Source organism: Chiloscyllium punctatum, chromosome 49, assembly GCF_047496795.1.
Source record: "Chiloscyllium punctatum isolate Juve2018m chromosome 49, sChiPun1.3, whole genome shotgun sequence".
Lineage (NCBI taxonomy): Eukaryota > Metazoa > Chordata > Chondrichthyes > Orectolobiformes > Hemiscylliidae > Chiloscyllium > Chiloscyllium punctatum.
In genome coordinates this window covers 60,329,409-60,356,013 of record NC_092787.1, presented here as the reverse complement: position 1 = coordinate 60,356,013, position 26,605 = coordinate 60,329,409, and the positions used below count along the sequence as shown (strand labels likewise).

Below are 26,605 nucleotides of genomic sequence, written 5' to 3'. Positions count from 1 at the left end.
GAGGGTTAAGACTTATCTCCTGGAGTGTCAGAGGGGTGTGAAGTGCTTTTTTGATACATCTAAGACTTAAAGAGACTGGAATGGGAATTTAGCAAAAACTGGACCCCAAATTCAATGATTCCCATAACCTTGTGCCAAACCAGAGAGAGGGAGAGAGGCAGGGAGAGACAGAGTAAAAAGGGAATAAAACTAACAATTTTATTGCAGTTTTGAATTGCAGTCCTTTCTCTAATAAAGAGCACCTCAATAAATATGTTTTTGGAGTACTAAATTAGTCCACATGGAATATTCCACAAGCAACTAGCCTGATGAGTACAAATTTTGGAAGAACAAAATTCAGATTAAATATCTGTGTAAATTGAAGCTTCAGGAACCACCTTGGTCTTTTGTTTTTGAGCTTCTGATAAACTATGAAGCTGATTATTGAAATTGTATTGTTGGCTTGGCTTTTGCAAGTAGTGCTCAGTGGAAGTGGACGTGATGTGGAGACAAAACCAAACACCAATCTGTGCAAACTAATGGTGTTGGGAGAAGCCTCTGCCCACAATGTCAAGTATTAATTTTACATGCAATACAAGCCCATTTGTACTAATGATTTGCACAGAGTGTCATCACATTCACACTTGTATCACAACTGACTAAAAACTCTGTAACACCTCTTGTAGGAAAAGGAGGACCCAAGGGAGGGATGGTTAAGTGAAATACAGGTAAAGTGTTGTCTGAAAATGTCCCTCATGAATTGATGCCTGTTATACTGAATCTCTGATAGTCAGTTACCACCATGGTGTCCAAACCTTTACCTAACATTTATAAGGAATTGGTTAGACTGATTTTCATCAATAGGGTTACATAGGCATTAATGGTGCAGGCATTATACAGATAATGGCCTAGACATCAATATTATAAGTAATCAATTGAATCAATTAATTTCTCAAGTTAAAGGTACATTGGTAAAATGGATGATAACACTTAACTTAGTAGCCAGGCAGGTGACACCATGAACAACACTACATTTTGTACTGTTGACATCTTAGAATCACATGTAGGTGCAGTAAACAATGTAATAATGGAAGCAGGAAAGAGCGATCAACATCAAATAAATGGAATTTTGTATAGTTTCTACAGATGTTGGATGTTGGATCAGTACAGAGTAAATGTAAATCATATGAAAAAGAGAGAAGTTCCCACATGGGCTAATGACAGTAAAAGAAGTAAATTAGCTAATGGGCTAGGAACTTTAAGTAAAATCTCTATATGGACATTAAGAATGTTCTATATAATGAGGTATAAGAGAGGGGAGACTTGTAGGGACAGCATTTAAGGAATGCCAGCAAACTGATAAAACTATTGTTTGTCTGTATCCTATTTACACAGCTGGACAAGCTGCATGTGGTTTTGAGTCCAGCAGTTATAAAACAGCTAACTGTACTCTCGAAATTTTAAGTACCTCTTGAGACAACATAATCAGAGTTGGACATGCAGGTGAAGGAGAATACTGTATCAGAATATCTTTAAAAGAATGCCATCATCATACCCTGTTTTGTCCCATCACTGATTCAACATTTCACATTTACCCTCAAATAGCCATGCGCAGAGGCACAATGGAATTGGTTAACATCAGAAGGAGAAAATCAGACTTTTGAAAAGACTGATTCACCTAGAGAAATGATTATGTCTTATTGGCAAAAATATGAGATGCATATTGCCCTGCAAAAGGAACATATGGAAGATATAAAAGGAATTTTGAGAAAGGCACATAGGTTAAATGTAAAGGTTCAACAAAATAGTCAGAAAATCAAGAGATTAAAACATTAAAAACATTAAGCATCATTCTTGGTGAGATGATATCTGGAGTTGGGAAGTAATATACACATGGCTGAATGGGCTCATATTATTTCACATCTTGCACTTCTGTTAAGACATGATCATCTTAAAGCTGCTATAGTGAAGCATGATGCATGTTTATGTCTTTGTGCATGTTTGTTGTTCTTGTGATTTATTTACTGATCATTATTCTGTGGTTCACTTATTGATTATTGATTTGCATATATCATTATAATTGTAACCAAACTTAATGTCCAAACTCTGAGACCTAGGTCTCGGCTCTGCCCTCTGCAAATGGATCCTCAGCTTTCTGACCCACAGAAAACCATCAGTGAAGATAGGCAACAGCACCTTCTCCACAATAATCCTCAACACTAGTGCCCCGCAAGGATGTGTATTTAGTCCTTTGGGTCCCTGTACACTCACAACTGTGTGGCCAAATTTTGTCTGAACTCCACCTACAAGTTCGCTGACGATCCAACTGTTGTAGGCTGGATATCAATGGTGAGTCAGAATACAGGAAGGAGATAGAATGCTTTGTGTCTTGGTGTGAAGATAACAATCTCTCCCTCAATGTCAGCAGAATAAAGAACTGATCATTGACTTCAGGAAAAAAGGAGCAGGACATGCCCCTATCTACATCAGTTGGAGAGCATCAAGTTCCCAGGAATGATGTTTATGAACAATCCATACTGGACCTCCCACGTAGATGTGACAGTCAAGGAGGCACAACAACATCTCCTCTTTGTCAGGAGACTGAGAAAATTTTACATATCCATAAGGGCCCACATCAATGTTTACAAATGCGCCAAAGAAAGAAGTCTATCTGGGTGCTTCACAGCTTGGTATGGCGACTGTTCTGCCCAGGACCATAAGAAACTGCAGAAAGAAGTGAACACAGCCCGAACCATCATGCAAGCCAACCTCTCATCCATGGATTCCATTTACATTTCTCATTACCAAAGAAAGGAAGTCAACATCATCAAAAACTCCTCCCATCCTGATAGTGCTCTCTTCCAACCTCTTCCATTGGGTAGAAGATACAGAAGCTTAAACTGGTTCAACAGCAGCTTCTTTGCTATTATTAGACTGTTGAATGGCCTTACCTAATTTCAAATCTAATGTTGATCTAGCTTTTGTGCATCTCCTGTGCTACCGTAACCATGTATGCCTTGCTCTGTCTAAACACCCTATGACCTGTATGTCCTGTATGTTATGATCTGCCTATATCTGCCTGCAAAACAATACTTTTCACTGTTCTGAGGTACATGCGACAACAATAAATCAAATCAAACAGTAAATCAAATCTGTACTGCATAATGAAATGATACATTTTAAATTGGGCATGGTGTAACGACTCAACTTGGTTATGAACCAGTGTGGTGGGAAATGGCCTAGTGTTTGTTCATCATATTGAAAATAATGAGCCGAAGCAGAGAGACTGTGATATTCTAGACTTCAGAACTTTAATAACTGTACATAGGCTCAATGAATCAACAAAAGAAAAACTATTACATAAAGCAACAACTGGAATAAACTGTTAAGGAACAAAGGCAACCTGTCTCAAATAGACCCAAGCAATTAGCTATGTCTTGGCAAGCTTGCATAAGCAAAACTGCTCTGACACCTGCTTGATAAACTGGAAATTTTATTCCCACAAGGATAACCGACTGCCCTGCAGAAAAAATTAAGTAGTTAACCACAAGAAAGTGAAATAAGTCCATGGAGGCCAATATCCCATCACCAAGTCACACTTTCATTTATACATGGAGAGTCCTTGACACTGGTCCAGCTCCCTCAGAGTCAATGCACAGAGTAAACAGGATATCTGACACTCCTGTTTATGTCTGTCAGCCAGAGCTCCCTTACTGGACCAGATTAGCAGCCCCAATCAGGGAACTCATATTCTATGATGTCCACCTGGCTGACCTCATTACAGACACTGCAGAAAGCTGGGTATTTGAACAGACAGTTAAGGCCAAATGTAACAGGAAATGAATAAATCACTTCTGATAAGAAGGCAAGTTGCATAGATACAGTAATTTGGATGAAATAACTTAAAAAATCATCAGTATGTCACCTCAGAAACCAAAGGACAAAAGAAAATCTGTATTAGAATTGAATATCAGAACAACTCAGCAGCACAGTGTTGAAGAATAACAGTGCAAAAGGACCAAACCCTGGAAATTTCCAGAGACAAATCACTGTTGGTTGAAGTCCTGGCCAGATTTCACCATTAATGGGGTAATAGCTAAGCTGGGTCACAGGCTTATATCTGCTTCCTTGTGGAGTCTAATATTTGGTTTCTGCATGCAATAAAATTTGAATTATTTTTTCAGTGTTGATTGAGATTTATTAGTAAGAAGCCAAATTACAGGTAACTTGTGGTGATTTATCCACAATACACCTTGTCCATTATGGGATGCTTTAATATATGGACCTCCTCCCAATATAGTATTAAGCTCAGTTTGGATAAATTGGATTGAACCTGATGTTGGGCTTGGCCCATCATAACACTGTCTGGTGGTAGGTTCTATTTTGATCACAGATTATGATAATGAGGAGCTTCTCCAAAACAGGCATAGGTTTATTTATAGAACAGTTCCTGTGGAACTCCATACCCAGAGCCTGTCATCACTTCTGTACATCACTTAAAGAGCAAGATGTTTAAGAATGGCTTCTACATTTTGCTTTCTGTATTTACTGGCTATTCTGTTTCAACCTTCTTGGTCCACATAACTTTCACTTCTCCAGACGTTATTTGGTGCTCATTTTAAAGGTAAAGGTTACTATAAGGAATAAAAATGGAGAAACCAAAAGTATTATTAAACTTAAATAATAAATCATTTTCTGTGAATAAACTGCTTTGTGGACTCATGTTTGATGTCAGTGCAGAATTGTTTGTGCAATATTTAAACAATTGGAATAGGAAAATCCATTCATCTCAATCTCTAGCTAATAGAACATTTCAATTACTTGGGTGGAGTGGGATTTTTATCAGACCACATGCTATTTTACTAAAGACCTTGAACATATTTTATCATATTGCAAGTGGTATTTTTACAGGAAAGATTTATCTTTAGAGTCATATAGCTGTATGGCACGGAAACAGACTCTTTGGTCCAACTCGCCCATGCTAACCAGATATCCTAAATTAATCTAGTCCCATTTGCCAGCATTTGACCCATATCCCTCTAAATCCTTCCTATTTATATACCCATCCAGATGCCTTTTCAATGTAGTAATTTTACCAGCCTCCATCACTTCCTCTGGCAGCTCATTACATACACGCATCACCCTCTGCATGAAAAAGTTGCCCTTTAGGTCCATTTTAAATCTTTTCCCTCCCACTTAAACCTATGCCATCTGGTTGTGGACTCCACTACCCTTGGGAAAATACCTTCGCTATTTATTCTATCTGTGCCCCTCATAGGATTGAGAATTTCAGGTATTCTGATTTTATAATCATGTGGAAAGACACACTGTGACCATTCTGGATTGTTTGTGCTGCAATAGATATTGTATGTGCTGACTCCCTTCCACACTGGTTGCTCTCACTACATGACCCCACCAGTAATCCCTCTGCCTTTCCCTTTGGTCCTAAAACTGTTTCATTTTATTATAATTATTGAAAAATGTAATAAGGCATGTGTATAAGGATAACATCAGAGAACATGATGACCTCAGCAATTACACAAAGTTTATGAAGGATCTTCTTGGCTGCAAAGATACTTTCAACAAAAAAAAATACAGCCTCTTTCATTTGACAGTATGTTGTGCATGATGTCAGATGAAGACTTGATTCAAGTACCAATCAAGGGAGTGCTGTGATAGAGTTATTTTAAATCCAGTGTACAAGTCAAGTGAAAATGCAAGGAATGTAGGGAACACATGATCTGGCACGTGTAATTTTGAGCAAAAGGACTGGTTAACATATACCATCTGTAATACATATTTTTAACATTCAGCTTGTGCTATTTCTGATTTAAATTTATTGATATTAAGAAAGCGATAAAATCCCAATTTGATGACATTAATGCCCTTAATCAGATCCTGTGCTATCAGTGCAGGGTAAAGTACTTTAAAATGTGCATTTCTCTACTTGTTATTAATAGCTATAGTAAACATGGATCAAAAAAAGGTTTTCTCAGATCTAGTTCAAAAGTAATGAGTAATGCAATTAAGTCAGCAGCTGTCATTGCCTGCTTTTAATCACAAAGCATCATTGATTGCTTTTGATTATATCTCTATGGTGAAATTATTAAATACAGCAAGTGATCTAAAGTGGTCAGTTTAGCTTTTTGAATTACAGACTATAATCAGATCATGTGGACATGAAAAATCTGCACTGTTTTTAAGATGTACTTGCAGCCTATAAATTGCGCAAATGAAACTGTTGTTCATTTTCTTTGTTTTTCTTTAGGCATCTGCTTAAACTGCACTGGAAATAGCAAAGGACGTCATTGTGAGGAGTGCAAAGATAGTTACTACAGGAAGCCTGGAACCAATGATACAGTTGTGTGTGAACGCTGTCCTTGCTCAGTAGTGACATCCAGTGGAAGCTGTCATTTAGGTAATGTAACTTTGTCTCTTGTTTGACTTTTGCATTGTGGGAGTGAACAACCTTGAAGTTAAGAGGAGTACAATTGTGGTCATGTGCAGCCTGTGAAAACAGTTTGCATGATCTAGATCAGTTTAATGCCCGTTAATTTAACTCTGACAAAATGTAAACTCTGGTGGAGTTACTAAACCATTAATTCTGTCAGAGATTTGTGAGATCTGTTTCTGCATTAGGTAGTTTGTGGTTGAGATCCTGAAACAAACCAAACCAGTTTTTAATGATCTAAATTGCACTGAAATTCAGTCCTGTGATCTTGAGTCATTACTTTGTAGCTTCATGTGCACATTTGCCTTTGCACCACCATTAGCAGTTGTGTATTTAGCTAGCCCAGTCCGAAACTCAGGAATTGCTTCAATAAATCCCCCCACATCACTAAAACTTGTTGTATAATGGTGTAAGAGTTGAAAAGGGTTAATACTGAGGAGTGCCTTAAGCATCACCCAATATTATGTTGGCATATAGATTTAGGGTTTAGATTAGAGTGGTGCTGGAAAAGCACAGCAGGTCAGGCAGCATCTGAGGAGCAGGAAAATCGACGTTTCGGGCAAAAGCCTGATGAAGAGATTTTGCCCGAAACGTCGATTTTCCTGCTCCTCGGATGCTGCCTGACCTGCTGTGCTTTTCCAGCCCCACTCTGATCTAAACTGTGGTTTCCAGCATCTGCAGTCCTAACTTTTGCCTATATAGATTTAGGGACAGAATAGTTAAAGTGCTCAAAGAAGTCTTCGTCATAGAAATCTCTATAATGATGTCCATCATAGAGTCATAGAGATATACATCACGGAAACGGACCCTTCAGTCCAACTCATCCATGCCAACTAGATATCCTGACCTAATCTAGTCCCATTTCCCAGCACTTGGCCCATATCCCCCTAAACTCTTTGTATTCATATACCCATCCAAATGCCTTTTAAATATTGTAATTGTACCAGCCTCCACCACTTTCTGTGACAGCTAATTCCATATACGCTCTACCCTCTGCATGAAAAAGTTGCCCCTTAGGTCCCTTTTAAATTTTTCCTCTCTCACCCTAAACCTATGCCCGCTAGTTCTGGACTTGCTCACCCCAGGGAAAAGATCTTGTCTATTTACCCTATGCATGACCCTCATGATTTTATAAACCTTTATAAGGTCAACCCTCAGCCCCAGCCTATTCATCCTCAAATCCTCCAATCCTGGCAACATCCTTGCAAATCTTTTCTGAACGCTTTCAAGTTTCACAATATCCTTCCTATAGGAAGGAGACCAGAATGCATGCAATATTCCAACAGTGGCCTAACCAATGTCCTGTACAACCACAACATGACCGCCCAACTCCTGTACTCAATACTCTGACCAATAAAGGAAAACATACCAAAGTCCTTCTTCACTATCCTATCTACCTGTGACTCTACTTTCAAGGAACTATGAAACTGTACTCCAAAGTTTCTTTGTTCAGCAACACTCTCCAGGACCTTACAATTAAGTGCATAAGTCTTGCCCTGATTTGCCTTTCCAAAATGCAGCACCTCACATTTATCTAAACTGAACTCCATCTGCCACTCCTCAGACCCATTGGCCCATCTGATCAAGATCCCCTTGTACTTCAAGGTAATATTCTTCACTGTCCACTACACCTCCAATTTTGGGGTCATCTGCAAACTTACTAACTATACTTTTCATGTTCACATCCAAATCACTTATATAAATGACGAAAAACAGTGGCCCAGTACCCATCCTTGTGGCACACCACTGGTCACAGGCCTCCAGTCTGAAAGGTAACCCTCCACCATCACCTTCTGTCTTCTATCTTCAAGCCAGTTCTGCATCCAAATGATTTGGAAATGCTGATGTTGGACTGAGGTGTACAAAGTTAAAAATCACACAACACCAGGTTATAGTCCAACAGGTTTATTTTGAAGTACAGCTTTCTGAGTGCTACTCCTTCCTCAGGTGATTGTCAACCACCTGATGAAGGAGCAGCGCTCCGAAAGCTAGTGCTCCCAAATAAACCTGTTGGACTTATAACTTGGTGTTGTGTGATTTTTAACTTTGTATGCAAATTGTTAGTTCTCCATGTATTCCATGAGAACTAACCTTGCTAACCAGTCTATCATGAGGAACCTTGTCAAATTCCCTAATGAAGTCCATATGGATCATGTCCACTGCTCTGTCCTCATTAATCCTCTTTGTTACTTCTTCAAAAAACTCAAATTTGTGAGATATGATTTCCCACATACAAAGCCATGTTGATTACCCCTAATTGCCTTTCCAAATACATGTAAATCCTGTCCCTCAGGATTCCCTCCAACAACGTGCCCACCACTGAGGTCAGGCTCACTGGTCTATAGTTCCCTGGCTTTTACTTACCTCCTTTCTTAAATAGTGGCACCATATTAGCTAACCTCCAGTCTTCTGGCACTTCATCTGTGACTATCAATAATCCAAATATCTCAGCAAGGGACCCAGCAATCATTTCCCTAGTTTCCCACAGACTTCAAGGCAACCCCTAGTCAGGTCCTGGGGATTTATCAATTTTTATGTGTTTTAAGACATCCAGCACTACCACCTCTGTAAAATGGACATTTTTCAAGATGTCACCATCTATTTCCTCACATTCTATATCTTCCATGTCTTTTTCCACAGTAATGTAACATGTTCATAAATACTAAGATACAATAAACTATCATGTTTCAGGCTTTTCGTGTTAGACTAAATGGTTTTCCTCTAGCATGCTTGAAGAAGCTAACCCTGTAAATCCCTAACAGGAAAGAGGATCTTGACAGCAGATTGACTGGATAGCTCACACAACATGATGAGCAATGTTGAGCACGTATTTTATGACCAAATGTACTTTGTTTGACCATTTAACGGCCCATTCATTGCCATGAAGGGTAAAGAAAGACTTACATTTATTTACTGCCATTCATGATCTCTGGAAATTGCAAAATACTTTACAATCAATGAAAAGAAGTCTAGTCAGTGTTGGAATGTGGGCAACATGTAAGTCCACTTGCTTGTTGACCAGTTTTGATGAAATGTACCTTTCTGAGTACCCTGGCGTGGAAGCAGTCATATTAAAACTGCTCTATAAATGCAAGTTTGTGGCTGTTATACATTGGTTATTGGGTTCAACACCCCCTTGATCTCTTATAGTTTTGACGATGTCTTGCACTACCTATTAATTGTGGCATTAATTGTGAGGCCTATATTCCACCAGAAAGTCATCACCACTAGAATTTAGTTACTCTTTTTATTGCAATCTGTTGTAATACCTTCCTTGATGTGTGATAGGCAGTAGTTTGTACATTGGGGCTCAGTTTGAAAAATGGAAAGAAAGAGATTTATGAAATAATAAAAGGTGAGTAGACAGACTCTGTAAGGTACTGTAACATTCAGTTGATACAGACTTAAATATTCATCCTTCTAAGAAGGGAAACAAGAAACAGTTGCATCTGTTGTGTTGAACTGCATATGGAAAATTAAACTCATTTGGTGGGTTATTATGCTGTGTTTCAATAGTTTCTCTGGGCTGCTTCCTGTCCTGATGGCTTCAGCTTGACATGAAAGTATAAATATATACATCAAACACAAAACGACCAGCAAAAAAATGTAAGGCAAAGCTGACAGGATTCTGCTGTTTCAATGAAATAAGCTGGACTTTCTTTAAATTAGTCACTGACAAAATAACATAATTCCAGTCTGTGTGGAGATTTATTATTGTACTCTAATAATAACATGCATGATATAGCAAAATAATCCAAGGCAGAATGTATCACAGGGAAAAATAACTTCATTTGTGTTGCCTTGGCATCATTTGCATGATATACATTTTAATTATGTTTTATGATAAACTTGAATTAAAAAGTGCAAAATCTAAAACAGAAGCAACAATTGCTGAGGCTACATGCATTGCATTCTTTAATAACTTGGTAAGTGTTTTGCAAAGCCTTGTACCAGTCGATATCCCTGTCAATTTCCTTCAAGACACTCAAGCCTTGAGTCTGTCTTCATTGTGGTAATCAGAGAATGGCAACAGTCAGTTTCAAGTATTGATGGATTGCATCTAGAATATGTCACTTTTAAATTGAAAATAATTTGTTGTGGTCTGTAGAGGCCGATTTGTAGGTGGTTATCCCTTCCATAGCTGGCACAAATGAATACCGTTGTCCTGAAGTTGATTCGTGTTTTCCTTCCAGTGGGCTCTTTTCCATCTTTGGCAACTCTTTTGTCCTTTTTTTTAGCTGCACCCTTCTGACTATATGTTTTCAGGCAGTTTGGTCAACAAGGACCTCCTATGTTTTCATTCTGATCCCAGTTGGCTTGAGGTGCTACTTATAGATATCCTTGTCTCACAAACATGGGCAGCCTGTTTGTCCCATGGCATGGCAAGCTTGTCACACAGTATATTTCTGGGAATATAGCTGACACTCCTCTGGCTCATGTGACCCAGCTAACAAAGTCTCCCCTGACTTGAGAACAAATTTGCTGAGGATCCCTGTACACTGGTGTACTTCCACATTCAGTGCTCTATCCTGCTCTGTCACAGATGGGAGTAGTGAAATCTGGATGTAAGTTTGCTTGCTGAGCTGGAAGGTTCATTTTCAGATGTTCGCTTTCTGTTTATGTGTTTAGGTTTCCTTGGGCTGATGATGTCATTTGCTGTTCATTTTCTCAGAGGGTGGTAAATGGGGTCCAACTCGATGTGTTTATTGATAGAGCTCTGGTTGGAATGCCATGCTTCTAGGAATTCTCGTGCATGTCTCTGTTTGGCTTGTCCTAGGATGGATGTGTTGTCCCAGTCGAAGTGAGAGTAGGTCATGTCTTTTTTGTGGAAACTGGTGGATTTCACCTGAGTCCTCATTTCTTCTTCCCCTCACCTTATCCCAAATCCAACCTTCCAACTAGGCACCGCCCTCATGAACCGTCTTACCTGTCCACCTTCCTTCCCACCTATCCACTCCTCCCTCCCCTCTGACCTATCACCATTACCCTACCTCCATCTGCCTATCACACATTCAGCTACTTTCACCCCAGTCCCACCCCCTCCCATTTATCTCACCACCCCCTCCACTCACAGCCTCATTTCTGATGAAGGGTTTTTGCTCAAGACTTCGACTCTCCTGCTCCTCGGTACTGCGTGACCTGCTGTGTTTCCCCAGCACCACACCCTCGACTCTGATCTCCAGCATCTCCTCACTTTCTCTTAGTTGATTTTAACCTCACTGCGAAGCCTCTTCCAAAGATGCCTACATTGAAGAAGTTCTCCCCCTCTCTCAACAAGGATCTCAGAGAGTGTCTCCCTCACTGCACTTCACCACCCCCCCCTCCCCCCCACCCCCCCCAGGTCATCTCCTCTGCCCTGAAGCTCTTCAATCACGTCCTGAAGCAGACTCAGTACCACAGCCACATCTCCTGCCTTAGTGTCTGCCTATGGAACTGACTGATCCCACATGTACTCTGGACTACATTCAGACCATCACAGTTTGGATCTGAACTGGACAACTAGTACCAGCTACAAATTCAAAGCCTTCAGAAGCGGTTCTTCTTCCAGATCCTCCGCTCCACACTCATAGCCGTGCGCCGCTCCTAATCTCTCTACAGTCAGCCCTGCCTCAGCTGAGGGCCACACTCTCTCAGAACTGAAAAGGACCTCTGCTGTTTTATATTCTTAGAAGAATTCACACACTTAACAAACAGTTTTTCTACACCATATCGGACATCAAAAGCTTTAAGTACAACAAGCTCCCAAGTGCCCTCCTCAATAATCGGGATTCTTTGACCATTCCAGAAGCTTCCCCCAGCCCCTAGAACTGCTCAGCCGCCATCAGCCACATGGCCGTTCCGTCCCCACCGCTCGATAGCCTGCAGCCAGGGCTGACCATGCCACCTCCGCAACCACTGGTCAGATAACCGCCACTGTGACCGCTGCCTCCGAAACCAATGCGAGGCCTAACCGGAACAACACTCTGCCCCTTTTGTTGTTGCCCCCACGGCCACTTCTGCCTCCACCGACATCACCTACGCTATGTGTTCCACCACTTCCGCTCCCGTAGCTGTTACCGTCACAACCACTTCCAACCCCACTGACTCCACTTACCTGAACATCGCTGACAGAATCGCCAATGACACACACCCCGCTGATCCCACAGTCACCAACTCAACACCCCCACCCCTTTCCATAAATGACGTCACTCCTGCTCCCTCCACTACCACGCCCACTCCAGTTACAATTTCCACCCCACTCCACTCCCAGCTCCAGCCCTACACCAGGTCTGAGCTCCCAGCCCTGCCAAGTATTCACCATCCCCCCCAGAGGACAAACAAACAGTCCTCAGCACAGGCCTTGCCTTCATTCCCCCCCTGGCTCCTGGATCAATGGTTTTCAACACGCTTTGTTACATTAAACACTTCTTCTGTCGCCTCTGCTTCTGGGCTTACTTATTCCATCAAGACTCCCGCCCACCTTCTAAGGACCCCTCCACCTGAGTCCAACACATCCCATCCACCTGGACACCCCATGCCAGTCTGTTACCCATCCTCGACCTCTTTATTTCCAACTGCTGCCGCAATATTGACCGCCTCAAACTGTCCACCCCCCTCAGGAGAAGGGGAGTGCAGTGGTACTTTGGCGCACTGACCTCTACACTACTGAAGCTAGGTGCCAACTTGAAGACTCCTCCTCCTACCGCCCCCTCGACCATGACCTCACCCCCCATCACCAAACCATCATCTCCCAGACCATACACAACCTCATTATCCCGGGGGATCGCCCACTCACAGCTTCCAACCTTATAGTTCAGGAACCCCATACTGCCCGGTTCTATCTCCTACCAAGATTCACAAGCCTGACTACCCCGGATGATCCATTGTCTCGGCCCGCTCCTGCCCCACCAAACTCCACCTACCTCAATACTGTCCTATCCCCCTTCCAGGAGCTCCCCACATATGTTTGGGACACCGCAAACCCTCCACCTCCTCCAAGACTTTTGTTTCCCCGGCCACCAACGCCTCATCTTCACCATGGACATCCAGTCCCAATACACCTCCATCCGCCATGACCAGGGCCTCAAAGCTCTCTGTTTCTTTCTCTCCTGACATCCCCACCAGTACCTTTCCACTGACAATGTGATTGGTATGGCTGAACTGCTCCTCACCCTCAATAATTCCTCCTTTGAATCCTCCCATTTCTTCCAGATGAAAGAGGTAGCCGTGGGCACCCGCATGGGCCCCAGCTATGCCTGTCTGGTTGTTGGTTACGTGAAACAGTCCATCTCCCGCAGTTACACCAGCACCACTCCCACCTTTTCCTTTGCTGCATTGATGATTGCATCAGCGCCACCTCATGCTCCCATGAGGAGGTTGAACAGTTCATCAACTTCACCACCACATTCCATCCCAACCTTAAATTCACCTGACTATCTCTGATACCTCCCTCCCCTTCCTGGACCTCTCCATCTCCATTAACGGTGATCGACTCAATACTGACACCTTCTCCAAACCCACTGACTCCCACAACTACCTGGCTACCTGGACTACACCTACCCCCCACACTTCTTCCTGTAAAAATGCTATCCCTTAATCCCAATTCCTCCGCCTCCGCAGCGTAAGCTCCCAGGAGGACAAGTTCCATCACAGAACACACCAGATGGCCTCCTTCTACAAAGACTGCAGTTTCCCCTCCCACGTGGTTAATGATGTCCTCATCCACTTCCCACACCCCCGCCATCGAACCCCACCCCTCCAACCGCAACAAGGACAGAACCCCCCCTAGTCCTGACCGTCCACCCCACCAACTTCCATATATATTCCCTCATCCTCCATCATTTCCGCTACCTACAAATGGAACCCACCACCAGATCCACTTTCCGTAAAGACCATTCCCTCCACGACTCCCTCGTCAGGTCCACAACCCCATCAACCCATCCTCCCGGCAACTTCCACTGCAGGAATTGCAAAACCTGCACCCACACCTCCCCCCTCACCTCTGTCCAAGGCCCCAAAGGAGGCTTCCACATCCATCAAAGTTTCACCGACACTTCCACACATGTCATTAACTGTATCCATTGCTCCCAATTCAGTCTCCTCTACTTTGGGGAGACAGGACACCTACTCGCAGAGTACTTCAGAGAACATCTCCAGGACATCTGCATCAATCAACCCCTGTTTCAACTCCCCCTCCCACACTGCCAAGGAAATGCATGTCCTAGGCCTCCTCCATCGTCACTCCCCAACCACCCAACGCTTGGAGGAAGAATGCCTCATTTTCCGCCTCAGGATCTTTCAACCCCAGGGCATCAATGTAGACTTCACCAGTTTCTTCATTTCCCCTTCCCCCACCTTATCCCAGATCCAACCTCCTAACTCAGCACTGCCTTCATGATCTGTCCTACCTGTCCATCTTCCTTCCCACCTATCCGCTCCACTCTCCCCTCTGACCTCACCCCCACCTCCATCAACCTATTGCACTCTCAGCTACCTTTCCCTCCAGCCCCACCCCCCCATCCATATATCTCACCACCCGCACGGCTTCATCATGCCTGATGAAGGGCTTATGCCCAAAACGTTGATTCTCCTGCCCCTCGGATGCTCCCTGACCTGCTGTGCTTTTCCAGCACCACACTCTCGACTCATGTCTTTTTGTGGCTAGTTGATGTTCATGCATCCTGGTGGCTAGTTCTCTGCCTGTTTGTCCAATGTAGTATTTGTTACAATTCTTGCAAGGTATTTTGTAAATGATATTAGTTTTGTTTGTTGTCTGTATAGGATCTTTCAAATTCATTAGCTGCTGTTTTAGTGTGTTGGTGGGTTGAATGTGTTCATTCTCTAATTTCAAATGTTCTTCTACAAATATTTTGATTCTTTCACGAAAATGTCAAGTGTTAAAAATTGAAAACTATCTGAAATATGTTATTGTGGAAGGCTTGTACAATGCAGTAGCTCTGTCCAAATGATTGTTCATTGACTATGTCTGTTAGACAATTTGTGATTAAGGTTGTTCACATTCCTGAATTAAATGGTCATCGTAGGAAATGGCATCACCACAGGAAATGACATAACCAACCCATGGAAACCTAAACACATAAACAGAAAGCGGGCTACACCACCAGTGCTTCATCTGGAGGCTTACTGAAGATGTTACCTAGTATGGTGATGAAACGTCTGAAAAACAAACCTTCCAGCTCAGCAAGCAAACCTACATCCAGATTCATTTTATGTATTGTAATCAGAAAGAGAGATGTTTATCCACAGTTTCTCGTTGGGCAACTTCATACTTCCGCTTTTGTTATTAGAGATAAGATGGATGAAGAAAGGAAATTTGAATGCAAACCATCCACAGCTTTCACAAACACCAAGGACAATTTTGGCATTTGATAGGAACTTAGTAGTTAGATCAACTATTCTTCATGTGATAGACACTTATTCCCAGGAATGAGTCATGTGAACATTCTCTGTAGTGATTCTAATGCAGCTACATCCTTCTTCAAACAAGGAGACCAAAACTGTATGCAGTACTGCATATGTGGTCTCTCCAAGTCTCTGAGTTGCAGTAAAACCTCTGAATTCTCCTTGAAATCAATACAACATCTTATTAGTCTTCTTAATGTTTGCTGTTTTATATATTAAAATTTTGTGATTCATATACCAGAACATCGAAATCTCTCTGTACTATTGTGTCCAGCAATCTTTCTCCATTTAATTTGTCAACTGCTTGTTTATTTTTCTTACCAAAGTGAACAGGTTCCCATGTTCCCACTTTGTTCACCACCCAACAAATATTTGTTCACTGCCTCAACCCATTTATATCCCTTTGTAAACTCTTTCGTGGCTCTTGTATGTAGGTGTCAATGGCAAGTTCAGCTACCATATATTCAGTCCCTTCATTAAGAACGTTAATATAGATTAAAAATAACTGAGACCACTGTGCAAATTCTTGTGGCATTCAATGAGTTACAGTTTACTAATCCAAATGCTCCTTTTTTTTCCTTATTGCTTCCTTGAGCTAACCAACCCTTTACTAATTGTAGTATGTGTGTGAGCTCTTATGTACTAAGCTTTGATGTTGCACCTTATCAAATGCCTTTTGGAAATTCAACTACAACAGATTTCCACTCTCTTCATTATCTACTCATGTCAGTTAGCTCAGTTGGCTGGATGGCTAGTTTGTGATGTAGAGTCATGCCAATGGCACAATCTTATTTTCCCATAACACCTGCAATTGCTATGAAATACTCACCTTACACTCTCCCTTCGCCAGAGCTGTGGTGATTCTCAGGTGAAGCCACTACCAGTTATCTCTTTCTTATGAGATTGCATTCCTATGGTCCAGTAGATTATAGTGAGTTTGCTTTTTCTTCCTCAAAGAACTCCAATAAACAGTCACCATTCCATGAAATCATGTTGAATCTGCGTTACCATATTTTGATTTTTGAAGTATCCTGCTGTAAGCCCCTTGATAATAGATTTGAGCAATTTTCCAATGGCAGGTATTTGCCAAACTGGCCTGTAACTCCTGATTTGTATCTCTCTCCCTTCTTGAAAAAAGATGTTACCAGAGATTGTCCGAACTATGAATATAGGATTAGAATTGACCACAAATAGATCCTTGAGCTTGCTTTGCTGTATAAGATCATGGCTGATCTGTTTGATTTTTAAATTCTACATTCCCAGCTACCAACAATAACCCTTGATTCCCTTGCCAACAGGAACTTATCCGCTGCTAATTTAAAAATAGTCTGCTGGGACCCTTCCAGAATTTATAGGAATTTTGGATGATTACAAACATGGTATCCTCTGCAGCCATGCCTTTTAAGACCGTAAAATGCAGGCCATCAGGTCCCGTGAACTTGACAGCCTTTAGAACTACTACCTTTTCCCCAATGATGGTGCTTGCTTTACTTTCTACCTGTCCTTTCAATTCCTAATTTTCAAGGGTTGTTGGGAAAAGACCTGTTTGATGCCTCCTCCATTTCCAAGTTTTCAATGATCAGTTCCCCAATGTAACTCTCTTGAGGATAGCTTGGGTTACAATTATCTTATTTAAATATACAAATAGAAATTCTTTCAATCTGTTTTCATATTACTCGACAGCTTTATCTCACAATCTACATTCTCCCTTAATATTTTTTAGTCATTTCTTGCTGGCCCCTACACTCTCCCTAATCCTTTGACATAGCATTAATCATTGCAGATCTGGCTAGTGTTTCTTTCAATTTAATACCATCTTTCACTTCATTACTTATCCATAGATGATAGTTCCTTTGAAATATCCTTTTCTTACTGGGACAAATCTTTGCTGTGAATTATTATATATCTCTTTAAAAGTCTACCATTGCACCTCTACTGTCTTACCTTTGAACCTTGTGTTCACGTTCACTTTAGCCAGATCCGTCTTCGTATTCTCATAATTACTATTACTTAGGCTTAAAATGCTTGTCTTAGATCGACACTTCTTCCCTTCAAATGAACGTGATGTTCTATCACCGTCACTTAAAGACTCTTACCAAAAGATTATTAATTTATCCTGTCTAAATGCACATTACCAGGTCTAGAGTACCTTTTGCTCTAGTTTGTGCTAGAATGACTGCTTTACAATGCTGCCTAAATATACCCAATAGACCCATCTTCCAGACTACCCTTGCCAATTGACTCAATTCAGTCAATTGAATCATTAGTAATCTTAATCTTCATGTAATGGTGTAGTACTTTAATCCACCCCAATGTCATTCCTGTTAAAACCCTATAAACTACTTCCAGAAATGATCTCTTACATTTCCTATTTCTGATCTATACCCAAATTAATTCTACATTGCAGCATGCTACTTCACAGAGTCAGGAATTCTGGTTCGATTCCAGCTTAGAGTGACTGTCTGTGTGGAGTTTGAATGTTCTCCCCATTTCCTCCCACAGTCCAAAGATGTCCAGAATTAGGTGGATTGACAGTGCTAAATTGCCCCATAGTGTCCAGGGATGTGCAGGTAAGGAGAGTTACCCATGGTAAAATACTGGGTTAGAGAATAGGGTGAAGTGCTGAGTCTGGGCGAGATGCTCTTTGGAGGGCTGGTGCAGACTAGATGGGCTGAAGGGCCTCTATCTGCATTGTTGGGATTCTAATATAAAATGCATCTTGATCTTTTGAGCTAAGATTATTTGTCTGCATTATAAAAAGATCCTTATTGAACAGAGCTACTCAAAATCTTTTCCTCATTTCCTGTCTTTCTGAAATGTCAAATACTGTTCAAAATTCAGGTAGCAGATATGGTCATCATGTAACCATCTTGTAATGGCTATCATGTCATATCTATTTCTATCTGTGCTAAGAATTCCTCCATTTTGGTGCAAATGATACACACATTCAGATGCAGAGTCTTTAACTCTCTTTTTACCAGCTTTGCAATCTCTAGCTTCATTTAACAGAGAACTCATGAGATTGTACGTTCTTTTTGATACAATGGAGATCACCACAAGGGGTGCAAGCAGTTACTGAAGTGATTGTATGACTTAGGCAGAGTTAGAAATACAGCATTGGAATGACCACATAAGCTTCAACTGAATGTTCTGAGTAGAGATGTATAACTGGCAGTTATCAGTTGGATATTATTTCTTTCTTGTTGAGACCTTTCAGATTTTAATCAATTGCTGACTGTTGGTCCAAAGATTTCCATTCATTTATTGTTAAGCTTCGCAAATTAAAGATTTGCTGCTACTGTTAAGTGGATGCAAAAGGTTTAGAAGGATGATAAAGTCAGAAAAGTGTAAGTGCTTTTTTTTAGAAAAATAGCTGAATTTTGCAAGGAACCCTTAATTTTGTAAATTCCTGAAATTTTGAGTGTAGCAGTGATAGCATTTTTTAAAAAGAATTGTTAATTTCCTTTTTGTTATGCTTGAATTTTTTTTCATGAAATGTGCTCTTACATAAAGGAGGCAATTTCTGCCACATTTGTATGGTTTGATGATTCTGGGCTAACCCAGAAAGTCCTTTAACAAAAAAAGGGGATCAGTGGAGAGGGGAGGGGAGGGTTAATGTTTCAGGTCTCTCGATCCATTGTTCCAGCGTATTACATTTTGTCATGATGCAGTTTATCTATTTGGAAGTATTTCTAGACCTGTGAGCTCTTCTCTTTCCATTAATTAGCAGGAAACTATCCTGTCTATCACTGACATTGTATGAAGCCAATTAAGATGACCAATTACTACTTCACAATGTGCAGTAGGGATTCAAGAGAAGCCAGAATGGCTTTAGAATTTGACATTATTGAGAGGAAATCTTCCCCAGTGTTCATAAAAAAAGTCTGCTTATAGTTTCCACAGTGGAGTTAATAAAGGAATTGCTTTGAAGGAAAATAAGCTGTTGACATATAAAAGAAAAATATCTTTCCAACAACCATGTCATTCAGCTCTGTGAGGCAGTTTTATTTTTCTGAAATTTGGACAGCTTTGACGTAACAGCAGCTTCACATTAAAGATGTAAATATAGGAAATTACACTGCCAACAGAATGTTACCAGTGTCATTGAGTGAATAAGACCCATAATTTAGTTGTACAGCCAGACTCTAAATGGTCTTTTCCAAATAGAACAATTGAGATCTCACAATTACTGGTGTGATGGCCTATATTTATTTAGTTGTTGATGGACCAGCATGAAAGCAATGGTATAATTAACCTGCCACTCTCTGGTGCTAGAATCTCAACATTACCTTCTTTGCCAGTGACCTGTGTAATGCAAATATTTCAATGTGAGTTATCACATGGTGTAGTTGAGATGAATAATATAGGTGTATTTAAAGGGAGGCTGGATAAGCACCTGAAGGAGAAAGGAAAAGAAGGATATAGTGATAAGTTACAGGAGGGAGGTTGTCAGTAGTGGGGCATGACTCATGTCACAAAACATTGGCATATACCAGATCAGCCAAATAGCAAGTTTCCATGCTGTAAACTCCTCCTACCTAGTTACTGGCACCATTTTGTAGCTGAATAGAATGAAGATGCTGCAATGGTAAATTTCTGCCCATGCAGCTGAAGCCTGAATCTATTCTCAAGGGTATAATCATGAACAGCATTGAGCAGCCATTATGCTGTATGTGACAGATTTGAATTTCCCCTTGTATCAATTAAAGTTTTTTTTGCGTAATCTTCAATATTAATAATGCACAAGGCAATAAACATTGTGTAAAATATCATGTACCATTAGAACCTACTCTGTCAGCAAATGAACAAAACAAAATATCCAGTACATGTATAGTTTATATTGTTAACATTAATGAATAGGCAAAGACACAAGGCTGTAACCTAATTCAAAAACAGGTATAAAAATGTTCAAATTTGATAGGCTTTGTTTATTTACTCTGAAACTCTGGAACTGATGACATCTTTGCACTCATTTTTAATCAGGTGCAGTTGTCTTAGTGGGAGTTCAATTAAGGTTGACTGGATTGATTTCTTGGATGAGAGGATTGCCTCTGAGGAGTTTGAGTATGGGCTGATAGTTTAGGATAATGAGAGATGAACTCATTAAAATCTGTAGAATTCTTAAAGGGTTTGGTAGGGTAGATGAGAAAGGCTGATTCACTTAGAAAGGGAATCTAGAAATATGAACCTTTAGAATCAGGCCAAAGGATCTACCATTTGAAGTGAGGAGAAATGTATTTTCCCAGAGGGTTAAAAAACCTTGTAATTCTTTATCCCAGAGGTTGAGAATGCTCACTCATGCATGTTCAAGACAAAACAGTAGATTTCTGGACACCAACACAATCAAAGAGAAAGGTCAAGAGTAAATTTTTCCATGATTTTGTTCGATGGAACAGCAGGCTTGAGAGGCTTAATGGATTATTACTACTGTTTTACCTTGTACTTTCATGACATCACTATCGTAAGACTGGTTAGGCCACTGTTGGGAATATTGCGTGCAATTCTGGCCTCCAACCTATCGGAAGGATATTGTGAAACTTAAAAGGGTTCAGAAAAGATTTACAAGGATGTTGCCAGGTTTGGAGGATCTGAGCTACAGGGAGAGGCTGAACAGGCTGGGGCTGTTTTCCCTGGAGCGTCGGAGGCTGAGGGGTGACCTTATAGAGGTTTACAAAATTATGAGGGGCATGGATAGGATAAACAGACAAAGTCTTTTCCCTGGGGTCGGGGAGTCCAGAACTAGAGGGCATAGGTCTAGGGTGAGGGGGGAAAGATATAAAAGAGACCTAAGGGGCAACTTTTTCACACAGAGGGTGGTACTTGTATGGAATGAGCTGCCAGAGGATGTGGTGGAGGCTGGTACAATTGCAACATTTAAAAGGCATTTGGATGGGTATATGAATCGGAAGGGTTTGGAAGGATATGGGCCAGGTGCTGGCAGGTGGGACTAGATTGGGTTGGGATATCTGGTCAGCATGGACAGGTTGGACCGAAGGGTCTGTTTCCATACTGTACATCTCTATTACTCAATGACTCTATATCATAGTTACAAAAACTGTATTTAATATCAAACTTTCTAATGGTCAGGTAAATGGTCAAATAAACTGACATTTTTTTTTAAAACTGCCCAAATACATTAATTGCTGATGGAAAATCAAAGTAACATACAGTGGGATGCTGACAAACACAGAAGAATCTGGAAAAACTGAACTTTAACAATGATGATTTCTTCTAAACTGTGGATCGGAGAAAGCTCAAAAACTCAGGTAAGACTATCACTTACACAAAGAATAATGCTATTTTCAAAAGCATCTTGGTTTCCTCTGGTGCAACAGTCAATCTTTCTGCTTCGTAATAAGTTTAAATGATGTATAGCAACATCAGGTTCTCACCAGTGTTTGTCAGGTGACCTACACAGGAGATTGTGCATACAATTGCTTTGTATCAGTAAGGCAAATCAATCTCATCTATCATTAACCACCTAAGAACTCATCTTAATTTTCACTGTTGTGATTTTCAAAGACACTTTAAAGGGTAAAAATTAAGAATGAATTCATTATGCTCTATATATTTGTGTAGCAATGCAAGTGCTTTTTTGGGTATGAATTATAGGGAACTACATGCAAAAGAATTAGTGATACCCATTTCATCCTTGTGCGCAGCCAGAATAATTCAGGTACAGGAAGGACTGTTATATGTTGATGACAAATGAATTCTAAATTAGAACTGAGAAGACAGCACCATATGGATGAGACAGCAACTGCTGATGCATGCTGCTGTGTTATTGGCATTAGAATGAATTCCTAGTTGTCAGTAAAGTTAAAGGAAGTGAAGAGGCTGTGACTAACTAGTGTTAACAACACAACCAGTCCATTACTGATAAACCTCCGAACCTCTCTGAAATGACTTAGAGGCAATGGGAGGATTGTAAGTTATACTGCTTGGTCTGTTTGCATTATTGTTGTTAGTTTTCCTATGTAACAAGTAAGCAATTACACCTATGATGGTAATATTGATAAAATAAATCTATCAAAATGGAAAATGGAAATGACAAAAATGGAAAGCATTTGGGAGATGTTAATACAAGCTTCAAAAAGAATATTTCATGTGGTTTGTATGGATTTCATGACAGCTTATATGTGTATGGAAGCTGATGCAACTGTGGAAAGAGAAGAGTTAACGTTTCAGATCTCTGACTTTTCATCAGAATTCAGAGAAAAATTTAAAATATAATCAGTTTTGAGAAAGTGGAAGGAGAAAGGATGGTGAAAAAATCAAAGTGAATTACAACAGAGTGGAAGGAGAAGAGATTAAATGGCAAAAGTTTTCACGGTGCAGGTCCAAAGGGAGTGGCAGTGAAATGGGCAAAACAAAACTTGTGTCTCGAGGGTGAATAGAAGGATTCTGAATGGCCACCATCAGAAAGCAAAGAACAAGAGCGAACAAGTAAAGAAAAACTGAACAAAATAGAAACAGAGGCTATGATCTAAAGTTGTTGAGACCAGAAAGCTGTTAAAGTGAAGTGTTGTTTCTTGAGCTTGTGTTGAACTACGTTAAAATGTTCTAGCAGGCCTAGAGCAGAGTGTTCATGGGGGAGCAAGGTGGAGAATCAAAATGTTAGTCAATTGAAAGCTCAGGACCTTACTTAAGGACTGAATGGAGGTGTTTCACAAAGAAGTCACCCAATTTGTGCTTGGTCCATCCAGTGTAGAGGAGACCCTATCATTAGCAGCGAACTTTGCCATCCTGTCACCAACACGAGTTCCCAACCTTATAAGCACTGCACTATTAAGCCCGACTTCCACCTTCCTAATGTCATCTATTTCTCCCCCTCTCTTATCTCATCCCCTCTGAAATCTTCATAAACTTATCTTGTTACTTCCAGACTTGATTATCCTAAAGCCCAATTGGTTGGTCTCCCATTTTCCACCTCAAACCTGAATTCATTCAAAATGCCACTGCCCATATATGTATACTTTCATTTAGTCTTGTTTATCAATCATGTATTGGTTCCTGATATAACAATTCCAATTTGGAAACTCTGATGCTAATTTTTGAATTCCTTCATGATCTTGAGCCTCCCTATCTGTAAACACATCCACTGAGATGTCTGTATTCTGGTCCCCTGTGCATCACTGATTTGAAGCACGCCCGCCTCGGTGCTCATGCCTTCACCTCTGGAGTTCTCTCCTGAAACCTCTCCACTTTTCTTTCCTTGTTTATGATATTTCTCAAAACTTACCTGTTTGTCCCACTGCCCTAATATCTCCGTAGAGTCAGGTTTTGCTTGACAAAGCTTTTTTCAAGTGGCTTAGAAAGTTTTACTTTGTTAAAAATATAATCTGAATGCTAGTTATTCTTTTAGGTATGGGACATATTTGGCATTGTCATCAAGTCAAAGAGGTCTATTTTCAAAAACCCAGTGCAAAGTTTAGGCGTGTTATAAAGAATAAAGGTGCAGTGGTTTTGTTTGATGTTAAGGTACTCTGCCGAATTTTTTTCCTCTTTCACTTGCTATGAGCTTATGTTCAGCAGAACCTAACTCATAGTCAGCCATTTGTCTGGCTGTTTGAAGATGCATGATAGTATTCATAGTTTTCCTGTGAGGACTTTTCTATGCTTTTCTTCCTATTATCCCTTTCTAAAATTCCATACCACAGGTAAAATGCGAAACTACAATTTAGAATTGCAACAATTCACCTCCATGTTTATGGCTGACCATATGAGAGCTGCCAGTAACACTGTAACATCAGTGTTGTAATCTTATTACAGGCTGAATAGTTGATGATGAGGAGCTCTCAATCATTCAATTTAGTTATTATGACCCCTAAATTCTGACTCATTTAGTTTTATTTTCATTGTAATTATCAGTCTTTGCTCAGCTGAATTAAATTATACACTTGTTAAAAATGTTGTTGTAAAAAAGTTAGTCCATTTGAAGTTAGCATTCAGTTAGAATTGTCCAGTTATAATAAAAATATGCTCAAGAAACAAGGGCACCCCAGAGCTCAGTACGTTTTGGGTTTTAAATGGAAGTGCCTGAGGCCTTTTGAAGGTAAACTGGCTGTTGGCTGTGTGTAACATATCAAGATGGTGAGTAAAGACATGCTGTTATCTCTATCACTTGTTTTTAATGTGGTAATTTAAGACGATACAAATAATAGAGAAAGCGTATTTTATTAAAACAGTAGTGGCGTACAATTAATTTGTTACATTTTCTCTGATCAATATGTCCAACTAAATGTCATACAACCTTGAATATACCATTACACTATGCAACTCATTTTGAACTTCTTTAAAACTAACATAGTTATATATGAAGGTAAATAAATCAATACAAAAATAATAGTTTATCACAATGTCCGTATAAATCTGAAGTAGGATCTGATTTTTGATTTGATTTATTTACTGACATATGTTCCATAGTACAGTGAAAACTGTTGCCTTACGTGTATACAGGCAGATCATACCATGCAAATACATCAGGGTAACAGAACAGAATGCAGGATACTGTGTTACAGCTGGCAAGAAGGTGCAGAGAGAGATCAACACTAACATTTAAGATACCAATTCAAAAATCTGATAACAGCAGGGAAGAAGCTGTTCTTGAATCTATTCATATGTGTATTCAAAATTTTATATCTTCTGTCCAATGGAAGAGAGTAGGCAGGGTCTTTCAGTACATTCGTTCCTTTCACAAGGCAATGTGAAGTATAGGTAGAGTCAATGGATGGAAGGCTGGTTTGCATGATGGACTGGGCTGTATTCACAACTCTCTGTAGTTTCTTATAGTCTAGGGAAGAGCAGTTTCCATGCCACATGTTGATAGAAAGGATACTTTCTATGGTGCATTCCTAAAAATTTGTAAGAGACTTTCTGGACATGCTTAATTTCCTTAAGTACCTGAGAAATTAGATTTTGTTGTCCTTTCTTGACTATAGTATCAAAGTGAGTGGGTCAGAACAGATTGTTGGTGATTGTCACTTCCAGGAACTTAATGCTGTTGGCCATTTCCACTTCAGCTCCACTTGGTGCAGTATTTGGCCGCACAGTCGTGTGTGTATAAGGAGTATAGTAGGGGGCTGAATATGCAGCTTTGCAAGGCACCTGTATTGAGGACTATTCTTACTGATTACGGTCTGCTGGTTAGGAAGTTGAGATTGCAGTTACATAATGGGGAGCAGAGACGTAGGTCTTGGAGTTTGAAGATGAGTTTGTTTGGAATTACTTTGTTAAAGACAGAGGTGTAGTCAATAAGTAGGAGCCTCACATAGGTATCCTTGTTGTTCAGGTGTTATAAGGATGAGTATTGGGCCAGGAGATGGTCTCTGCCATGGACCTGTTGCCTCAGTAGGCGAATTGCAAGGATCAAGGCAGTTTGAGAGGCTGGAGTTGATGTGAGCCATGACCATCCTCTCAAAGCACTTCATAATTATGGATGTCAGAGCTGGATGTCCTGATGGTAGTCATTGAGGCACGCTGCATGATTTTCCTTTGGTACTGGGATGATGGAGATCTTCTTGAAGCAGCTGGGGACTTCAGATCATTGTAAAGAGAAGTTGAAGATATCTGTGAATGCTCCCACTAGCTGGTCCACACAGGATCTGAGTGCACAGACAAGCAATCCATCTGGGCTGGTCACTTTCCATGAGTTCACTCTTAATTCTGAGGCATTCACGGTGGCTCAGTGGTTAACATTGCTGCTTCACAGCGCCCAGAGACCCAGGTTCAAACCCCGCCTCAGGCGACTGACTGTGTGGAGTTTGCACATTC

The 26,605-nt window shown here is 40.5% G+C and overlaps 1 protein-coding gene across 1 annotated transcript in view; it reads left to right on the top strand.

Moving 5' to 3' along the window:
* Window positions 1-26,605, top strand: part of LOC140469240 (multiple epidermal growth factor-like domains protein 9) — a 329,117-nt gene that overhangs the window by 229,794 nt on the left and 72,718 nt on the right. Inside the window, exon 4 of the mRNA XM_072565576.1 lies at window positions 6,248-6,397. Within this exon, the coding sequence (XP_072421677.1) occupies window positions 6,248-6,397 (150 nt within the window). The remainder of the gene's footprint in view (window positions 1-6,247; window positions 6,398-26,605) is intronic.